Source organism: Mchenga conophoros, linkage group LG13 (assembly GCF_057382185.1).
Source record: "Mchenga conophoros isolate Kocher_MC1m ecotype Shallow Benthic linkage group LG13, M_conophoros_male_GT1.1, whole genome shotgun sequence".
NCBI lineage: Eukaryota > Metazoa > Chordata > Actinopteri > Cichliformes > Cichlidae > Mchenga > Mchenga conophoros.
Genome location: NC_140538.1, coordinates 24,387,816 through 24,409,959, shown reverse-complemented (window position 1 = coordinate 24,409,959; position 22,144 = coordinate 24,387,816). Strand labels below are relative to the sequence as shown.

The 22,144-nt window shown below is 41.2% G+C and overlaps 1 protein-coding gene and 1 long non-coding RNA gene across 2 annotated transcripts; one reads left to right on the top strand and one right to left on the bottom strand.

Annotated features, from left to right (window-relative positions):
• The first annotated feature begins 6,566 nt into the window (after nucleotides 1-6,566).
• On the top strand, nucleotides 6,567-8,295 carry LOC146561353 (uncharacterized). The gene is made up of 2 exons (XM_085297373.1): nucleotides 6,567-6,841; nucleotides 7,731-8,295. Exons 1-2 carry the CDS (start codon nucleotides 6,582-6,584, stop codon nucleotides 7,999-8,001), a joined length of 531 nt encoding a protein of 176 aa, XP_085153499.1. The 5' UTR covers nucleotides 6,567-6,581; the 3' UTR covers nucleotides 8,002-8,295.
• A 39-nt stretch (nucleotides 8,296-8,334) lies between these two features.
• LOC146561352 (uncharacterized) lies at nucleotides 8,335-9,932 on the bottom strand. The gene is made up of 2 exons (XR_014894873.1): nucleotides 9,437-9,932; nucleotides 8,335-8,603 (listed from the first exon to the last, which is right to left on the bottom strand). It is a non-coding gene; the product is annotated as an uncharacterized LOC146561352 (long non-coding RNA).
• Between the last annotated feature and the right edge of the window lie 12,212 nt (nucleotides 9,933-22,144).

Here is a 22,144-nt window from a genome sequence, read left to right as displayed (position 1 = left end):
TTCCAGTAAGAGCTGAGGAGAGTCCCAGATGAGGGCTCACTCAGCAGCCGCGGAGCAGAAGCCAGGGGGGGTTGCAGTGGCGCGCCCGTGAGCTCCGCCGGCCCCCAGCTGCGCCTGAGTGACCGAGCCCTAGGCCGAGAGGCCGGGGGCACCCCACCTCCAAAGGGGCCCGAGCGAGCCCCAGGCCCCAGGCCCCGACAAGCGGCCGCCAAGGAGTGAGCCGGTGTGTACCCGGACGCCCACCCCCAGACACAAAGAACCACCAACACACCGACACCTGAGGGAGTCCGCCACCGGCAGGGGAAGTGGTGGTGGGTGGAGATAGGCCTCCAAACCTTGGAGGGCCTGAGGTGTCCCCAGAGAGGTGGCGTCTGATACCCAACCTGACATATAGACACAGACATACAGGCACACACAGACACAAACATCCATTCCCACCCTCATGCTCTCATATGCACTCACTCCACACTCAACCAACGTGGAGACAGACATAAAGAGACGCTGTACACACAATCACACTCCCCAAGCGTACTCTACAAACCGGGTCTAGGTACCCTTGCCCCTGGAGGGGGGAATTGCACCCAGACCCAGGTGGTGTTACCCTTTTCCCTGCGGTGGGGAGAGGCAGACCACCCCGACTCCGCAGCAGCAGGGAGGCCCCACACCCCAGACCGCAGTCGGACGGCCAACTCCCCCTACTAGCCCCCCCGCTCCAGCAGGCCGCAGAGAATGGGGGTGGGAGAAGACTCCAAACCTCCCTCCACCCGCTCATTGTAGTGTTGATGCATATGTGTTCTAAGGTGCAATTAAAACCCAGGAGGGCATGGAGCTACCTGCCAAGGAGCAGCAGGTAAGCGCATGGTCCCTCCTGCTAGCCCTCCATGACTAAGTGTATTTAAAATTGAGAGGTGGGCAACGAGGTCAGGGGTGAGGTATACACCCAGATGGTGATTTGGACTCCGTGATTGTGCCCACCCCCAAGATCCTATATGTATGTGTAATGAGAGTGTGAATAATGTGAATGTCTAAGTTGTGGGATCCCTCAAAACAATTAGTTTTGAGGGAACTTAACCATGTTCCGTTTTTTTTTTCAGCTTGTCATCTTACATTTTCCAGTATTTTCACTTAAGTTATTACTATTCTGTTCAATCATAGTATTTGTTCTAAATCACTGTTATTATGCTATATTGTAGTATTTCTGCTAAATCATACTATTTCTACTATATTATATTTTTCTTTCTAAATATAGCATTTCTGCTATATAATTGTATTTCTGCTATGTTATAATATTTGTGCTAAACCAGAGTATTTGTGCTGAAACATGGTATTTCTGCCAAATTATAGTATTTCTGTCAAATTATAGTATTTGTGCTGAAACATAGTATTGATTTAAAATTACAATATTCATAGTTCAACACAGTGTCTCTGGTAAATCACAGTATTTCTGCTCTGTTGTACTATTTTTCTAAATCATAGTGTTTCTGTAATGCTTAAGTATTTTTGGCTAAATACATTCTTTCTGTTATCTTATATTATTTCTCCTAAATTCTTGTATTTTTGAGAAGTTATCATGTTTCTGGTAAGTTACAATATTTCTGCTAAGTTCTGGTATGCTATTGTATTTCTGCCAAGTATTATGTTTCCTCTAAGATATTGCAGTTCTGCTAAGTTATTCCATTTTAGCAAAGTTCCTTTGCTTCTGCAAAGTTTTTACAATTTCTGCAACTTTTCAGCCTTTTCAGCTAGTTTTTGCATACAGCTTCAGCTTTAAAGCATCCACACTGCATTTTCGCAGGAAATGCTAATTTTTCTAGTTTATATTTATATTTCTTCATACATTCTTATATAGTTCTATACTGTGTATTGTGTATTTTGCTGTACAGTTATTTTATTTGCAACTTTAATTTATATATTTTATCTTATTCTTTCCCAGTTAAATTTACCCTTCATTCTAATTTGTGTTGTACAGTTATTTCATTTTTAACCTTAATTTTTTTTATATTTTATTCCTTCCTAGTTAAATTTACCCTTTTTAATTTTTCATATTTATTTCCTATCTTATTCATAGCCTTTTCCTTTTTTTTCTTTAGTTGTCTAAGCATTTCACTGCATATCGTACTGTGTATGACTGTGTACGTGACAAATTGAATTTGAATTTGAAAGGAGCTCTTAGCTGCCTTGCCCTGTGACCTCAGTAAACACTTAATGGGATAACTTAATGGGCTCAATTGCAAATTGCAGGTAACAATGAATAAAACATGAAGTTCAGTTTGTAATGTTTATTTCTAAAACCAGCCAGCGATGTTCAGACCACAGACTACCATTGCCTCCACTCTCTTACTGACTGTGATGACATCTTTGATTCTGGGTGGGATGGGGCTCTCTTCTTGACAGATGTGTTCTCAGGTCAGATCAGGCATTAATTTGCAGGCTTCCACAAACAGATACATCCTATAAAGTTATAAATCATCTTAAAATACTCCTTTGATTACCGGCATCTTTCAAGGTTGTTTTTTAGCCTTTTGCAACGGTCTCCTTGTCCTCCCTTCGTACGACAGCTGAAAAATGTGATTAGTTTTCAAAATAAGGGCATAACATTTGGAAAGTGAGGAATGTCAGCATGCGGTGAAGTGATCCTAAAGTCATTGGTATTGATCAACAAGACTGTCAGCTCCCTTCTAGATTGATGGTGGTCATTCAGAACTTGGGAGCCAGTAAAAATTTTAGTTATTGCTCTTTAAAATGTGCCCATCTCCTCCCTGGGTCTGGAGCAGAGAAGGGAGGGAAAATTTTTTCTCATAGAATCGGTGTGACTGTGAGCTGTGGATGTGACAGACAGTGAGTGAGATGTGAGTGAATTATGAAAGGAAAGACTGGGGGTTTTAAGCGGGCCTTGACACCCTGCTCCCTCGAGGGACATTGTGACCTGGTGTGTCAGGAGGCTGGAGTGGGCGGCGTAATCACCCAGACTTTTTTTCATCCCCCGGTTTGTTCTGCCTTTTGTTAAATGATGGATGATAGATTGCAAAATAGATTCAGGTGTCCTTTTGAGGGTGATGTATTCAGTTATTTTATGAGTTGATCTATACCTGTAATCTTTTATTCTGTCTCATTTACATCTAGTACTTGCCTACCTAGCATACAGTGATAATTATAGCCTTTAGTGCTGGGTGTCATTTTATAAGAAACTGTGTGTGTGTGTGTGTGTGAGATGGGGGAGGGAGGGGGGATCACACCCCCATGTCATAACCACCAGCAGGACTTCACTGACAAGGGCAGCAGCCTGTAATTTAATCTGATGGCTCCCCCCTCCTTCCACACAGCTCTGAAGGTCATCCTCCTCACTGATAAGAAAGCTGAAAGAAAAGCATTTTCGCAAGTGATAATCAACTGCTTATTCCTTCAAATGCCATGTCTGAGAAGTGGCTTGCACAATTTCACCGTGATACAAGCTGTCAGGTGGTTCTGTGTTGCTCGAGGGGGGATTTGCTGCTGTAAGGTTTCATTCAGAGGGTGTTGGGCTGACGAGCAGAATTGATTGAGGTGGTTTCGGTTTAAAAGAGCAGCAAAGTGAGACATAAAAGCTGACGAACAATAGCCGAGGAAAGGAGCTGGCGTTTTATGAAAAAGACAAATTGGTAGAAATATATCTCCAGTATTTATGCTGAGGCATTTAAGGCAACAGTCTATTGGTCAGTTCTGATCCGATGTCACATTTATCATCGCGCTAACAGTATGCCTTTTTGACAAGTTATGAGCTTCAGTCCCATCTAAATATCTATTTATATGTTGCCTGTCTGGAGGAATAACTGTGTATTTGCAGTCTCCTCTGAAGCCGTGCAGTGCCATTCTTTTTTTCTGGACCAAGCTTTTAGTGGGGAGAGCAGAAGACAGGGAGTACAACCGTGCGAATTCAGTTTGGGATCGATTGCATTAAAAACGCAAAGCAGCAGAGCGGCTTCAAAGAGAAAAAGCAGACCGCCTATATTTAGACGATGGATGAAAAAGAGTTGCAAGAAGAAGTTAACAGGATTCTGTGGATACAGAGAAAACATACAAGTTATTCTAAGTGGGTCCAAGTGGTTGGATTACTTTGACTTCACATTAGTCATCCAAGTTTCACAAATATTTTCTTTAAGTTTCTTTAAGCTACGTACAGACATGTGTTCACTTTACTCTGCTGCACTTTTACACGACTACTTCTGGAAACTTTTGTGACGGATGCTGGCACGGACTGAAAGCCCAGTTCATGGTCACCTAGCTGATGTTGCTATGGTGACATTGCCTCTGATGGGAGGAGGAAGAATTCAGCAAGTCATTTGTCAACGCTTTCCAAAATGAGCCACAGTGTTTCAAAAATGGCTCATTAGCATTTTCTGATCTGCTACCCCAATTATACTGGAGGGATCTGTTGAAAAATTAGGCAGCTAAAACTTTTTCAGCAGACAGTGTTGAAAATGTAAAATCTTGACATTACGAAACCAGAAACAAGGCTTCAGATCTTCTTTTGCATGAAATGGTGATATTATCAGCAGTAATCCTGTAGCATAATCTTTGTAATGCCTTTGCACTGCTGCAGAAACAGTCCTTTCATTTTCCCACACCTGAAAGTCTAAAACGGTGGCCACTACTTTGAAATGAAAATGAGTTGCACTTTGCACAAGCTTAAAGAGTTTTTGAACTTCAGCTTTTGATTGTTGTTTAGCCCACTGAGCATGCATTAGTGTTTCTAATGTGCGTTTTTAGGTATGCTCACACATTTGGCTCAGCCCAAAGATTCTAATCTATTTCTGGCAAACATCTTTCGTCTCTTCCTGCCCAGGGAACCTATGGATGCGAGTAGCATCAGACAGCGGCACTCTTTGAAGTATTTTGTTTTCATTTTTCTTCCAAAGATCAAGCTTGGCAGGTGAGAATTGCACAGGTTCTACCTTAGCTCCTAAACATCATTGTCGAAAGTGGAGTTACAAAGGAAGTAAAAAGAAACTCTACACTTCTTTGGACAACTTGTATTTGAATGAATTTTTGAAATGATAGCTAGTTTACGTCGCATTGTGGAATTTGACCAGAGTACTCAGTAGTGGTTTACACATTTCCTTGGTGAGCTGGTTCATTTACACTCCTTAGACATAAATCTGCTGGGAGAGGGGAAGGATATCCGGCATAACACCCCCCCAAATCAAACATATGGTGCGACCTGCTGGAGTGACTCCTGGTGACAAGCGACGAGTAATAGTAAAATGCTAATGCTAGCAGCAGGAAGTAGCCTCACCGTTCATAAGGGGTTACTGTCATGGTCCTGGCCCAGCGTTTTTAGTTCCTTGTGATGTTTGTAATATTGTACTTGTGTGAGTTATTTTATGGTTTCTAGTCTCAATCCCTTGCCCTTCATGTTTCTCTGTGTCCCCTCTGTTCTGTGTAAGTCTGTGTCTGCATGTTTGATTTCCCCTCTGTGTCTTTCGGTTCTTAGAGTCCTCTGCCTTATGGTTTATGTCTCTGTGTTTCTTAGTTGCTGTCTCCACTGTGTCAAGTTCGCGTCTCTGTGTGATCCTTCCTGTTTTACTTTGAAGTTCCGTGTCTTATGTGAATGTGTCCTGCTTTGCTTGTCTCGTCAGTCCTGATTTCTCCCAGCTGTGCCCTCCTTCTGTGTCTCATTCCCTCGTTATCCCTCTGTGTATTTAAGCCCTGTATTTCTCTTTGTCAGTGTTGTAGTCTCCCTCATGCTGTGTGTGATTCTCCCCGTGGTTCCTGGTATACTTTATGTTTAGCTTTCCCAGTTTAGTACTGTTTTTGTGTTTCACCTTTTGCCAGCATTAAAGCTGTGTTTTTGAGTTTACGTTTTGTCTCCGTGAGTTTGCGTTTGGGTCCTCTCCTGCCTGCCACACAGCCGAAACATGACAGTTACTTGTTGCAGGACTGCAAATGACTACTGGGAAAACTGGCAGCACAGCTGAGAGGTATTATTATATTCAGCTTCCTTTATAGAGAGTTCTCTTATGAAGTCAGACACACATTGCTTATCAGTTGTCCGTAATATTGGGAATGATAAAAACTCATCATTAGTGAAATTTGTATATTGCCAGACTGGATGGGGGGTGGTTGCTAATAGATAGCCATCGTCAGCTGTAGTCGACATGGATGATAGTAGTTGCTACTACTCTGCTATTACTTGCTAACTGCTAGTTAAGTAATAGTAAAACTGAACGAAGAATATTCGTCTTTAAAGTAAAAGTTGTGCGTCAGCAGTGAAACCAACATGTTCCAAAAGGAAAAACTTTTACTTTGAAAGTGAACAGTCTCCATTTGTAGTTTGAGTTTTTACAATTTCACTACTGCTCCGAGCGTAGTTGATGAGTGTTTGTAGATGAGGTGTTACGGTGTGTTCACACCGAACGCGATGGACGCGAATAAAACGCCCCAAACGCCCCTAATTTGACGCGTGTACATTCGCGTCTCAACGCGTGTCCAAGAAAAATCCATCGGAAATGTGGGAGGAATGTGGGAGGGAGTTGTGCCAGACCGGTATCTTTGCAAGATGGCAGCTATCGAGCTAGCGCTTGAAGAGAGAGTCTCCCTTCTCTATGTACTGTGGAGAGCAGAGTAGCGGCGTAAAAGACGTCCTCGCCGTACCTGGGTCCATCAGGTCCTCCAGAGGCATGAGCAGTTTGGTGAGTTTCACCACTTGCTCCAGGAGCTGCGCCTGGATGACGGCCGATTCCAGCGCTATCATCGTCGGCCAGTTTGAGGACCTGCTTTCCCTCGTCGGTCCCAGCATCGCCCGCCTAGACACCAACTACAGACGCTCAATCCCACCTGCAGAGCGCCTGTCCGTCTGCCTGAGGTTAGTAAAACTATTTAATACGGTAGTCCTTTATTGATACCTGTGCTAATATGCTAATCCATCCAGTTATACACTGCTAACATGGATGTGCTATGCTAACAGTGAATGCTGTCGGTGTTTACTGAAAGCAAACTGTGGTACAAAGACGACTCTTTATAATATTTCTAGTGATACTCAGAAGGTCTCATCAAGTCCCGATTTAATTCGATTTATGCTGTTATCAGTGTTTGCGATGATAGCATGGCTGTGGTGTCACATCAATGTATGCGCTCGGTGTTTGCTGATATCAAACTGTAGCATTAGGACCACTGAGTTAACCTTTGTAGTGATACTCACTCCTTTTTATTTAGACCTGGTTTAATTCTGGGATAGTTGAATATTTGTATATAATCCCTGCAGCTGTCAGACTCTATAGCAGGGGTCACAGCCTTTATTAAAACAGAGTTAGATAAAACTGTGAACAGTTTGGTTCATCTCTAGTTACATGGTTCTATCTTGATAAGCTGTCTTATCACAGATTAATTTTTCAAAAATATTAATGATTTAAGCAAGGAAAGGGCTACATGTCAACACACAACTCTTTATTTCTATTAATGTCTTACTTCATTCCTACCTGATTGACATGTTTAGGAATTATGAGTGATTGGCTCACTGTAGTTGTGAAAGTTGCTACCAATCAAATTATGATATGTTAAAGTTAAAACAAAACACAACTGTTTTAGATATTATCTAATATACATTTTGTAATTATCCTTATAATTACAAAAGGTTTTATGTAAGATTCATGTTTTGTGATTTAAATCTGACATCACAAAAGTATTTTGGAATTTGAATAATGTATTTTGTAACTGCAGTACACATAATACTGATTTTGAACAATTTTGTCCAGGTTCCTTGTCACCGGGGACTCCTTCAGGACCATCGCGTTCAGTTTCAGAGTCGGTGTGTCCACGGTGAGCCAGATCACCCCCCAGGCAGCGACGTCCATCTGGGACTGTCTAGTGGACGACTTCATGGCTGTGCCTTCACCTGGAGACTGGCGGTCCATCACAGAGGGATTCCAGGAGCGCTGGAACTTCCCTCTGTGCTGTGCAGCTCTGGATGGGAAGCACATCCAAACAAAGGCACCCCATATATCATATAGGAGACACACACATTGATATACACTAAATATTCATTTCATTTCTTTTTTGTGGTGCCCAAATTGATGCACCTGCTTGATTTTGTTTAAACAATTATTGCACACTTTCTGTAAATCCAGTAAACTTCTTTTCACTTCTCAAATATCACTGTGTGTCTCCTGTATGATATTTAACTGACATTTTTTATTGTAACAACCAACAATTTATACAGGAAAATAATGTCTATTAACAAGGTTGCCCAAACTTCTGCATCCCACTGTATCAGTATATTTTGTCATTAGTATAATATGAAATAAATTCTACATGTGTCAAGTCGTGTGCCAACATTTGCTGTGTAGTAGAACTGAGACATTAGTCATTATAAACATTTATTTGAAATAATATTAAAAGTCTCAAACAGAAAAACATTAAACATAAATATATAAAATATAAGTATTTACAGAGAGACAGGAATAAAAAGGACCAGCTGCTCTCCAGAGCAGGAACAAGGCTGAGGAGGAAATGCTCCATTGGAGACTGGTGTGGCCTCTTCAGGGACTCCAGGATGGCCAGCTCCACCGCCGATGGACCGTCCTGGGACCCGTCCCTCATCTGCCTCGGAGCCGTCCTCCTCTGTGGGCCTGTAAAACAGCACAAAACACAAAGAAATGAGAAGGCTGCTACTAGATTTTAATTTCAACATTGAAAAAAAAAAAAACAATAACAGGATATAATCAGATTGGTTGTAGATATTTAGTAAAGGTGATCACAAGGGAATCCCACCGACTAAAAAGGTATCAGTGCTTGCTGTACATATCTGTGGGTTCAGCAGCAGGAGCTCAGGGACTGGGGATGCTCTGCTGCAGAATCAGTTGGTTCTATCAATACAGTATTAAATGTTAACAGGTTGGATATAATAATCGTAGAGTAGACAGTGGTCCCTCATTTATTGCAGGGGTTCTCAGAATAACTAGCCCCTGGTCACAGTTCTCACAATTGATTCTCAAAGTGCAAACCTTTGTAGATTGCAAAACGTAAAAGTATTATTATGCGCGGTTTGTCTTCATCTGCCCGCCACTTTCGTGCGCCTTTTTCCCTCACGGTGCAGGTGTCTATTTCCGAATGAGGCTCATAGTTATGGGTGTTTTTGTGCTGTTTTTTCTATTGGACGCGATGGTTATCAAAACCAAACGTGATAAATTTGGCAAGCGCAGGAGATTTGTCAATCAGGCTGCAGAATGCAATGCTGTACTGTGCAATAAAAAATCAGCGAAAAAGCAAAGCAGTGACGGATGAACAGCGGGACCACTGTGTGCTGTTTATTAATAAACAATAAAATATATTCCTAAATGACAACATGCATAAAAGCAGAACGGTATTTGTACGTCAGTGGGAAAATAGCGGTGGCTTGCTAGCTTTTGTGCTGCTTCCCCGGGTCAGTGAAAACTTTCAAAAGAGAAATGAATGAACTTACCAGGTTGCCCGATCTCTTCACATATCTTCCTCCAAGCTCGGTCCTTTTTATTCCTGTCTCGGTACTGAAAGCAGCTGGTGTTGTACAGCTCCGAGTTGTTTGCTACCGCATTGATTAGCCTTCCCCTCCATTGAAGTATGAAAGGCTTTGGCTGGATCTGCCCCTTTGACCTAGGTAACAGCCACGTCACCAGGCTCCTGATTGGTTGTCGCGGCGCGATTTGACGCTGGAGTTCAGATTTTTCCAACTCGAGCGGTAGACGCGAAACGCGCGTATGCACAAAATGCAACACAAAAACTCACGCGCGTGGTTTTATTCGCGCGTCAAACGCGCCAGACGCGCTACACTGACGCGCGTTTCACGCGTTTTGGCGTTTTCGCGACGCAAATCTGCTTCCGAATTTTCGCGGGACCCGCAATCGCGCGTCATCGCGCCTTTCCATTGACTTTACATGTAAACCTGACGCTCTATTCGCGTCCATCGCGTTCGGTGTGAACACACCGTTAGGTTCCATGCAAACTATGGGTGGCCAGTCGTGAGTCCAAGGGATTTTTTTTGGAACCAGTTGAAATAAACATTTAACCCCTTACAATATGGTGGTTGCTAGATGGCCATTGACTGGTCTCTAGGCCTATGTGACTGTCTTGTTATACTCACTGCCATAATCACTTGACCTTAAACTGTCACCATGAATATCCCATGTCCAAGATGGTGGACAAGTTTACATCCTGTGGTTAGTGCTTAATGACACACTGATTAGCACTTGTATGCGCAGTCATTAAGATTCTCAGGGGGCTTCTACTTACAGTTTAACCCTTTAAGACCTACCATAGAACCAAGTTCGCCAGAGCTTATATTATATTTTTACATGCTGTGGAGCCATTTTTGGGAGCATTTCAAGTTGCTATACATCAATACAACCATTATAGCCCAAACTTTAATAATATGTCTGCATTAGGTGCATAGTAATTACATAAATTGCAAAAAAGTGCAATAAACTACAAAAAAATTGAAAATCGTTTTTGTTTTTTTAACATATATTTCTAGTTAGAGAAATTTAAGAGGCTTATCCCTCAAAACTGTAAATACAAAAAAGTTACACAAACTAGTTTCCCACCACAGGAAATTTATTTTGAGTGTCTTCATAGTTTTATTTTTGAAATACACCAATTTTTATATACTGCAGGAAAAACGAAAATAAATATTATAGTGCAAATTTGCAAAATAACAGCATATGCATCAAAATAAACTATTTCCAGCAGTGCAATATGAGTCTTAAGCATCCCAGAAACGACACAGAAAGTCATAAAGTCAAACATAACTTTTTAAAACACATAACAAGTAAAACACAAGCTCATAAGGCCCCGATCGTAAAAAACTACATTTCCGCGAAAATGACGTCACTTCCGGTTTCGGGCAGGTCAGGCGGTCATGTGATAGTTCGCGCTGATGGACGTAGGAAGTGTTACAAACAGCTGATGGATCGGCGAAGCGTGTTTCTGGAATATCATGTTTTTGTTGCTGCAAGTGATTTTTATGCAGTTTTTGCAAAGCTATATGTGGAAGGAAACTGTGACCTAGGACAAGCTGATGGCATAAGATGTAAGTACAACTCCTCCAGTTTCATATGCAAAAAAAATTATTGCGCTAGCTTACTTGGTTGCAGAGCTACCGGATTTAAAAATAGTTACACAAAACAGAGCGTGCCCGCTCCGATCGGCTGTAAAGGGTTAAAAGGCGGGAAAAAGGTCATCACTCTTAATTCTGTGCTTATGTTGCAACTACCTCAGCCTACTGGAAGAAATCCAACTTGGCTGTCGCTGACATTTTTGCACTAAATAATCTTTATGCTCACTTTGTTCCTGCTGTAATAAGATGCACAGTATGATGGCTAGAGTATGTGCCCCGAAATCAGTCTACATTGAGTTGATGCAGATTGGTAAGACGTTTCAGTCACTTGCATTACTGAAGATGATTTTTCCTCCTTAATAAGTAAATAAAAGCAGCAAGACGTGAAGTAAAATTACAGTTTAAAAATAGGCATAATGGTGAAACTGAATCAAAAAATAGAAAGTAAGTAAATGTTCTTATCCACATTGAAAATGCTGCTCTCAGTGGACCCTGACTAATACTTTACTGTTGGTTGGGAACAAAAATTGCTTTCAAATGACATGACAATCCTGGAAGTCATTTACCTGCACAAATAGAAGGTGGAGGGATACATTTGCAAATGAACTGCATACATTTTGTATATGACACATCCAGCCTGTCATGAAAATGGTGAAGTAGTTTCCACTGTCCAAAAAAGAAAGCAGCTTTTCTGTCAGCTTATAAATTACAAAAATCGTCAAGAAGTTATATCTGCAGTGATGTGACATGTCATTGCTTATATGAAAATATGAAAACTGATGTAATGGGTGGCCAAACAATGATGCCTCTTCAAATTCCACTAAGATACTTTAAGGAGCTACAGCAGAAACAACAAATCCTCTTTTTGGCTAAAGTAACTGTGTTGGCTCGCCATCAAGTGTTGTAGCAAGTAAGAGCTTAGCAATGAAATACACAGACACACAGACACACATGCACACACGCATACACACACACACCACAGGCACCTAATACAGCTAAAAATGCTGCACCTTGGTCTCCAGTCTCTTCTAACACTAGCTGCAATCTTCTCTAAGACTTTCAGCAAGATGGCCTCAGACCGCGTATTACTAGTAGCGATCCACGTTGGGCGCTATGTTCCATGGCTCAACTGTTGTCTCATTTCTGATTATTTCTTACAAATTGTATCTCCATCGGTCAAGAACAAAGCAGCAACCGTGCCTTTAAAGATATATTTCAGATTCATATCAGTGTGTGTCTTACCAAGCTGGTGGGCTCCAGTGATGATGTGTGGCAAGTTGTAAAAGTCTAAACTTTCTTAGGATGTCGTGTATAGCTGAGCAGACTTTTACAAAGGCTTTTCAGACTTCGACATTCTCCCAGAACTTTGACATAAAGGAGCCTGGGCTGAGTCGTGTCGTCTCTGAGAACTGCATCTCAAAGCAGTTTTGTGGAGGCCACTACCCCGCATATACCAAACCAAATCAAGCCTGTCAAATTGGAGCTGCTGGATTCCCAGTCAGCGCAAAGGCTCAGTGTGTCGGCTTCACCTCCCTGCCTTTACGCAGTGCAGCCAGCTTCCCATGTGCTCTAAGCGGTGTCATTACAACAGGGTCAATATAGCGAAAACCCTGTATGCTGCTATGTGGAGCCACCTGGGGCATACTGATCAGTAACCGTGCTGAAAAGCACAGCTGTAAATTAAAGTGGGTTTATACGGTAGACAGAGGGGGCTGGGTGTTTACTAGGTTGAAATAGCCTACAATGGATACTTTTGTCTTGCAGATATTATTGAGTCGCTGTTAGGAAAGGCAAGCCCTTGTGAATGTTCATTTCACGACTCGTGTGTACAGCCTGTCAATGATAATGATCGTTCCTCCCCGGACAGCGTGTGAAACTGTAATTGTCGGCTAAACTTATGTCAAGGTCACAAAGAATCACTGTCAGGAGAAACACTGACGGCACTGATTGAAATTATTGATTCAAGACAGATGAAAAAAGGAGCGAATGCAGTGCACAGGCGGCTCTGTACTCTGTTTAATCTGTTCCACATTGTTCAAGGGACACACCAGCGATGCAGACGCTTTACCGATCTTGTGCAAAATACAGGAACATCTCTCACTAACGTGCAATCCATACAAACGCCAAAGCAGTATTAATAACAACATTTAAATCAGAATGATCACCTTTCTGATGTTATAAAAAGCTAAAAATGTGTAGGCTTTGTAAAAGTAGAATATATGTCCCAGCTGGTGTGATATTAAAGGTGTGATATTAATGATATCAGCGGGGGTTCTTGTTGATTTAAATACAGAGCCCTAATTAATTTAATCACTAGCAGCATTTAACTACAACTTGTTGTCAAAATATGTGTTATGAATATTGCATAAAATCACACTGGGGTTCTTAATGAAGTTCTTGCTATTTACCTTAGTTAAAAATGTAGTAGCAAAATAATAATAATGGATTGGATTTATATAGCACTTTTTCAAGGCACCCAAAGCGCTTTACAATGCCACTATTCATTCACACACTGGTGGAGGCAAGCTACGGTTGTAGCCACAGCTGCCCTGGGGCAGACTGACAGAAGCGAGGCTGCCATATCGTGCCATCGGCCCCTCTGGCCAACACCAGTAGGCGGTAGGGTAAAGTGTCTTGCCCAAGGACACAACGACCAGGACAGAGAGCCCAGGGATCGAGCCGGCGACCTTCCGGTTACAGATACGCTTCCCAACCCCCTGAGCCACGGTCGCCCCCGTAATAATCTAATAGCAAAGAAAAGTAGGCTAATTAAACAGAAAAAAGGATTTTCTTTTGACCTAAAACTGTACTACATTTTAAGGTTTTTTAAATATTTATGGGGCAGCACGGTGGTTAGCACTGTTGCCGCACAGCAAGAAGGTCCTGAGTTCAATTCCACCATCAGGTCAGGGTCTTTCTGTGTGGAGTTTGCGTGGGTTCTCTCCGGGTACTCCGGCTTCCTCCCACCATCCAAAGACATGCAGCTTGTGGGGATAGGTTAATTGGATAATCCAAATTGCCACTAGGTGTGAATGTGCGAATGAATGTGAGTGTGACAGCTGGGATAGGCTCCAGCGCCCCCGAAAAGGATAAGCGAACGGATGGATGGATAAATATTTATCTCTTGAACTTTGATATGCAAAATCAACTTCATTAAATATGTAGATATTAATTTATATTAACAGCCATTAAATTTGATCTTTGATATTTGCAGTTTTACAGCCTTTCTCAATTTTATGCCTTCAAGTTCACTCATCTCTTTTTCTGCTCAGCAAGCTACACCACGCTTGTCCCTCCAGGGCCAAACTCAGCACTTTCTGGTGCTTTTTTAGTCCAAATTGCACTGCATATAAATAATGAAAGCTTCTGTTTGCAGGCTGTTACTTTTGGGTCAAGTGTATGACATTTTTTCTTACTAGATTTGTGGGGTTGGCTACAACTAAAACTCAACTGGTTGCTGACCATTAGTTGAGGGATTGGTCTCTAGTGTACTCAGGAGCGAAGTGTGGAGACTTCAAAAGAAAATACAAAAACAAAAGATACAGGATGAAAAAGACCTGGAAGAACAGAAAACACAGAGGATCCTTGCACCTGCCCAAACCCCAAAAGACTGTACAGCACAAATCTTTAATGATTAAAAAAAAAACAAGAATTGGGTCCACACTGAATGTATTTGAGATTTTCTCAAATCCAAACAGGGTCAAATTTATACATAAAGGCTCAAAAATACACCCTGTTAGATATTTTAGTATTATGGGAGCATGTACTGGGTACTTTTTTTGATTTTATTAGACAAGAATCAACAAGGCTCTTTATGTTAACCATTTTCTCTTGCATTGTCAACTGAAAGTAGATACTAAGGTTGGAAGGAAAACATCAACAAATCACTCTTTTACTTATCACTCCCTTGCAGAAGATGTTTATGTGAAGACCATCTGGGTGGTGTCAGAACTCATGGATGTAGGAGACCTCTGTATAAGATTTATAGGCCTTGTGAATGCATCTTTATTGCCCTTGCTGAACAAAGGATTCCAACTGTCGAAGGACACCACCCCACCCAGTGGGCAGGGTCTGAACTGAAACTTGTTGTCTGCCTATAAAAACTGCTGCACAAAGAATAAACTTTGAGTTAGTTTGGGATGACAATTTAGAACAGTCTCCGCGTCTTTTTGTTCTTCCAAACTGCTCCCGGTACTCCGGCCGGTGCCGTAATTAACCGTTGATCATACTTGAGAATATTTTAATTGTTATAGGTTAAAGGATGAACTCTGATGATGAAAGCCCACGCCTCAGAGAAACCCGGAATGGAGTTTCTTACACACCCCCACTAATTTTTGGTTGTATTTGTATATGCAGACCTTGTCCCTGATTAGGATTTTAGGTGTTTTCCAATTAGAAAACATGGACTACAACTCTACTGAAGACTCAATTTTATAGCCCCACAGTTAGAAAGAAGCAATGTTACTATTACTACTACTAATAATAATAATGATAAAAAAGCAATTGCAATAAATAAATAGAAAGATTTAAGGACAACCATTCATACTGATCTTGAATAAAAATTTTAAGATCAGTTGACTTCTGGTTAACTGAAATTAAGTTAATTTCTGGTGACAATGTGTACCAAATCTGTGGGCCTTGCAAAAGAAGACTGAGCAAATGTTAGTTTGTTTTTTTATATTTTGGTAACCTACAATCACTACTGTTAAACATCCCTCAGCAAGTTGCACCTCAACCAGATGTTAGCCATCAACAAGCTTCTGTCTTCTTGACAGAATTGGTAGAGATCTTTAAAACCTGTTGGTGTCCTAGCACAGGCCCAGCTTCTAAGTGTATTCCACAAATTTTCAATAGTCTGTTTTCATGTGTGTTTGGGATCACTGTCTTGTCGGAACTAGTGATGGGTCGGTCGGGAACGAAATGGTTCTTAGAGCCGGATCTTTGACGTGAACGACGCGAGCCGGCTCCTTATCGCGAGCCGTGTTTTGTTTTTTTTTTCTTTCTTTCACCCTCTCTCTCGCACTTTTTTTCTGCTTCACTCAGCATGCGAGCCTTGTGCTTTACGCTGGGAAGAGGGGGGAGGGGTGGTAGTTACACTCAGTAGCACAGGAACAGAGCAGTTTTCGTTTTGTCGCCAGCTCCGGCGCTCGACCCTGGAAAGACGGGTGACGTTTGTCGAAAAAGTGCTGGGACGCTCGGCTGTCACACGGCATGACCCTCTCCTTTCCGAGTCTGGAGCCCCGGCTTCGTCTGAGCCCGAAGACGAGGATTTTCCGGTCGATGTCCCCGCAATTAGCTGGGCTGACCACATGGAATATGTTGACGGGTTAGCCGATGACGAGCCGGAACCATGCAGGAGCGCTGACGGGCTTCAGCCTGGGTTGAAGCCCGCCAGCGCTCCCCAGGACGATGATGACGTGCTGGACATCGGCCTGGACATCCTTGGTTTGTCGGAGGATGAGCAGGAGAGCTCATTGTCGGCCCAATGAACAGTTCAGAGTTCTTTAGACTGTCCCGTTGTTCTGAGTATTGGTCAATCTAGTGATTGCTTTCAAACAAATCCTTTTCAAGTCTGGCAAATAGAAACTGCTAGTTGCAGTAAATCATGATGACCATTGAGAAAAATTAACTGACCAAGACCATGTCAAGTTAAATGACATTGTATCACCTACTTAATGTGCTTCATTTTTTTCTTTCAAAAGTCATTAAAGGAGTATGCAGTACAATTGTACACGTCTTGACTTTTGTACCTCAGCTGTTGTGGCATGGCTGAGTTGAAGACGCAAGCATGTGATCATATTGACTTTTACCACCATTTCAATTATACAACCATACAGAGGTCAGAGATCTACAGATTATGGAAGAAATTCAGTAACAGTTTGGTTACGGAGACAGAAAACTTAAAAAAAGAGAAACCTCAGCAAGTTTTAGTTTCAACTTTTAAGTCGTTCTCCTCCCATACCAACACTGATTCTCTTAGTGGCAGCACCTATCATTCAGGACAGCCTGAATGATAGGCATCAGAATAAAGAGTGGCAGGGTTGCGATGACGTGCACAGCACAACCAAAGCAGTGAGAAGCTCAGCTCAGTCCTCAGCTCAGTCAGATGGAGGAAAGCTCCTCATCCTCTGCATCAAAAGGAACTGGCTACGGTTGTTTGGGGATCTGTCTAGGATGCCTGAACAATTTAAGACGAGAGAGTTAATAAAGTAATAGTTAAAGTGTTGCTCCTCTTATATTGTATATAGTCATAATTTGCCACATTTAATGAAATGATTTATATGTAAGAGCATGATGACAGAATTAGGTGGAGCTAAAACTGGGTCCATTGAGTCCTTTCACTTCATGGTAGCTGTGTGCATTTGAAATCTTGTGCACAGAAATTTGACCTCATGGGACATCATCAACTACATATAAATAACATGAAATCATCAGAATGTTTGCATCGTTTAAGCCAATGAAGAGCAGAGATCTTTATGGACTTTAATCAATCGGAACACAAATGAACAAATGGCTAGATTCTGTAATATATCAAATACCTTTGAATGATTAAACACTTGCTTGGCTGAGCTAAATAGGTTTTAAAAAGGGAGAGATGATACATGCATCTTTATACAAGCCAATGAAAAAAAATTCTCATTCATTCTACTTTTTTTAACCGCTAGCTGGCTATGGGAGGGCAATGTTTTCTTCACAGCTAATACGCTCCTGTAGGTGCCACTGGATGTTGGACTCTATCCATGTTCTTCTGTGCTTTACGGCATCATGTATGGGCTGAACTTTGTTGTTTGCTCAGATTGAATCTAAATTGCTCAACTTGAATAAAAGCTTCTAAAACTGAATTTGAACTTGCCTAATTTGAAATCCAATGTATTGATTTGAAAATTATCATCACTAAATTGAAACAGAATTTTATATTTTGAAAATGAATTAATTTAATTTCAAATTGTATTCCAGCCTTCTTTAAATTCAGCTCTTGAATGCTTTCAGTTTTACTGCTTACCATTCAATTTCAGTTCTACAATTCAATTTCAGTAAATTCAGTTTTATGGGTCATACATCCGGGTCTTTCGTGAAAGCCGCAGAGTCATTGAGTGCCAGGTAAATAGAGCTACGTTGTACCTGCGGACCCACTGCTACTGAGCGGACCGACAGCATCTTAAGCTGCAATGGGGCACAGATCAAGTATTCAGAAGTCATTCGTCATGCCAAATGACCAGCGGATAAACTCTCAGGTTGCTAATAAATGTATTACCTGTATAAGGAAAAAGCATCATGTAAAAAATCAATAGCTTAGCAGTAACTGTTATGCTTATTGTAGCTATTAGCTAAAAACGCTAATTTTGCTTAGTTTTCTCTGGGTTGAGATTTGACAAATAAATATGATCGACTGGTTCCAGTAGAATTCCACAGTTGTTATCGTGTACCCTCTCAGAGCCCTGTATGCTTGCAGAGACCCCTAAGGTAGGGAAATGTGCAAAAGAATATCCAAACCGTTTTATTTTAGGTTTATTTATGTCTTGCACAGCATCATCTTTAGCTAACTTTCAGATTTCAGATTCAATTTGAGCAATTCAAATTCGAATTGAACTTATTCAAATTCAGTTTCTTGCACAAAGTTCTGCCAATAAACTTATGCCAATAAACCATAAACAATGAAGGAATCTCAGTTCCAAACGAACAACAGAATAAACTCAAAGTGCTGGATCACAGACCCAGCCCCTGACATATTGGTAACTCATTGAAGTGCTATTGGGTATTCATAACCAGCCACTTTGCGCATACAGTGAGTGAAAGCATTGGGTGAACTGCATCAGGCTAAATTAAATCGATAGAACTGAGTGGACTCGTACTGATCAGAGAGTTACAACAACTAAAAGAAACATAGATTAATCTGAAAGGAACTAATATAGGTTAACTGTTAGCTGATACAAATCAGGATCTAAAACCAAACCTGTGAAGGGAGGGAATCATATTATTATCTTTTGTTTGTTTTTCTGTTTGACTTCTTCTTTTATTTAATTCCTTCTGGGATTTGGATCCAACAACTTAAGTATGTATATTATGCACGCACAGAACACACATGCAGCTATTACCCATTTCTTGTTTCTTCTACTTGAGATGAATTATCGTTGAATGAAAGCATTGATCAGACACATGTAAAATGTGGCCAGTTGTGTTTTATTGAGCTTTATTTTGAGCACCATGCATTTTTCCTCCATGTCTTCAAGCTTGAAGTCCATTTCTTGCTGTTTTATGCCCTGTTGCTTCTTCTCTTGAAGCAACTGTTGATTTTTGTGCAGTATTTTATTGTGCTTTACCTGCAGCGCTCTGTATTTTTTTCCTCCATGCCTTGGAGTTTCCACTGCATGTCTCTCTGCTCTATGTCCTGCTGTTCTTTTTCTTGAAGGATTTTACTTTTTTTTCCAGAGCTTCAGTTTTCCTTGGACCTCCCGATTCTTTTTGTCTTGGAGAGCCCATTGTTTCTCCTTTCCTTCTTTTTCTTGAAGCTGGTAGGACAGTTTTTTAAATTCCGCACTCTTTCTCTTATTTTCTTGCGTCAGGAACAAAATCTTCTCTCTGTTCATGAGATTTTCATTCTGTAATTCTTCCAAGCGCTTCTCCTCTAGTGCTATTTGTTCACCCCAAGGAAGAGAGCTGAGGTAAGGGTCTAGGGGTTCATCCCAGGGAAGAGAGCTGGGGTCAGCTTCTCGTCTTTCTTGATCGTTTCTCTGAGACACGTTGGAGTCTGTATACAGTGACTACGAAAAGGATCCAAATGTTTTAAAATGTTTTTCTAGCAAACACTTGAATGCTGCGACATAAGTGCTGCTAACACAGATGCTGCGAATAACAGACTAAAAGTTGTTTGCTTCTCACTTCCCGTTATGCAAAAACTTCAAACGGATCAAAGCCTTGTTGGTAATAGTGTGACATCAACATTCCACAAGCCAATGAGGTAGTTAGATGATTTTGCTTTGACAAATTATCAGTAGTTTCAATCCCTGTTTTGTAAAAAAATGTGTTATTATTGTGTGTGTGTGTGTGTGTGTGTGTGTGTGTGTGTGTGTGCGTGTGTGTGTGTGTGTGTGTGTGTGATTAATAGAACACTGTTACCCAGGGAAGTAACAAAGTACATATACTTCATTTCTGTGCTAAAGTAGAATTTTCAGGTATCTGTACTTTACTTAAGTAGTCATTTTTCTGACAACTTTGTACTTTTACTCCTTACATTTTCAAAATTGGCTTGTTACTTTTTTAAGGCATTTGACGGAAGTTATTATTTCATCACTGTGGGCCATTAAACATCAAACCAATTTGAGCCTAAACAGCAACACAGGAAAGGATGTCCTGTTCACCTATTAATCACCACAAAAATAGATGAAAGAGCCAAAACAGTATGGCATAGTCAGGGGTTAAAGTGGTCCAGTGTTTTTCTTTCTTTGTTTTGCACAACATTGGAATGACTGCAGGTCGTGGATGCAGTACTTCAGCATCTAGCTAGCCCTACACAAGATGAGCAAGCATAAAGTGAGTAATAATAAGTGGTAAGTAATTTTAAATGCAACATTGTGTGGTCAGTTCTTAAGAGTAGTATTAGTTTTGTATTCTTGTTTTTGTTTAGTTGAAAGGATTTTTGGTTGAAGTCTTCTAGTTTTTCTCATAGTGGTTTTGATGGTTTGTTTTCTGTGTATTCTCTGTGTGTCTCCCCAGTCATGTCTCTGTTTCTCCCTTTGCGTTCGTCATGTCTATATGTCTCAGTCTCAATGTTAGTTTCCTGTTTTATTTTGATAGTCTCTTGTCCTGCTTGTGTTATGTTTGGCTTTTCTTCCCCTATCATTTGTCTGACACAGGCTGTGTCTCAATTCAGGGGCTGCATCCTTCGTAGGACTCGGCCTTCGCGGTCTACGTGGGTCGGGTCCTCCGAAGACCTAGAAGGCTGGAAGTGCGAGGCTGTGAACTGGGACGGTCTAGCCTTCACATTTGCATCACCTTCTGTCTCAGTGGAGTTTAATAAAGTCAGCCAGCAGCTCTTTGCTATCTAAAATATAACAGGACATTGGAGTAAATTCTCTACAATTTCACACTTCTGTTTAATCAGTTTTCTGTTTGACGTTCATTCAGCTGTGTGAAAACTATAACTTTAATCTCAGCCAAACCATAAAACACTCAGGAACACCTAAAACATATTGCTGTGTTACATCACACACTGCATGGACACTGTCACCACGGAAAAGCGGGTCCGGGTCTACCCCAATCGTAAACCCAAGATGACAAGTAAGGTTCAGGCACTGTTAAAGGCATGTAACTCTGCAGGAGTATCTACAGCAGAGCAAGTGCAGACCTTAAAAAAGGCATCAGAGCAGCAAAACTGGACTATTCAAATAAGCTTTCAGATCACCTCTCTGATAACAACTCCAGAAAGGTATGGGAGGGCCTGAAACACATTACCAATTACAAAGGCAACGGGACAAATACAGATAATATGGACATCTCATTAGCAGAAGAACTTAACCACTTCTTTGCCCGCTTCGAGAGAATTGCAAACACCCCCACCATCCACACCGCCCTGCCCAAAATCCCTGGTAGCCCTTCGGGCAGGCACTCTTCAGTTTTTGTTAGCCCAAAATAAATTTAAGTAGCCCAAATAAAAAAGAGAACAATTTTTTGATTGATGTTTCGTTTCCTTTACAATATTATACATTAAAGTATAATATTGTAAAGGAAACAAAACATCAATCAAAAAATTGTTAAAACACAAATTACAACAATTACAATCATCAACTCAAATACTTGGTTCTATCCATCCATCCATCCATTCGCTTCCGCTTATCCTTTTCAGGGTCGCGGGGGGCGAAGAACTGTGTAGGACATGAATCAGTCTGTGTCAGATCCTCAATCTGAAATTTCCACTGAAGTCACAGGTAAGAGGTAAGTAGAACCAAGATCTAGGCCATTTGCTTTTTGAAGTTTGCAAAGACTGCTAAATTTTGCCAATGGTAGTTCACTCTTTGCAACATAGTACGCTGTTCTAAACAGATTTTTCAGGACTTCTTGTTGTGCTTGGTTTATTTTTAG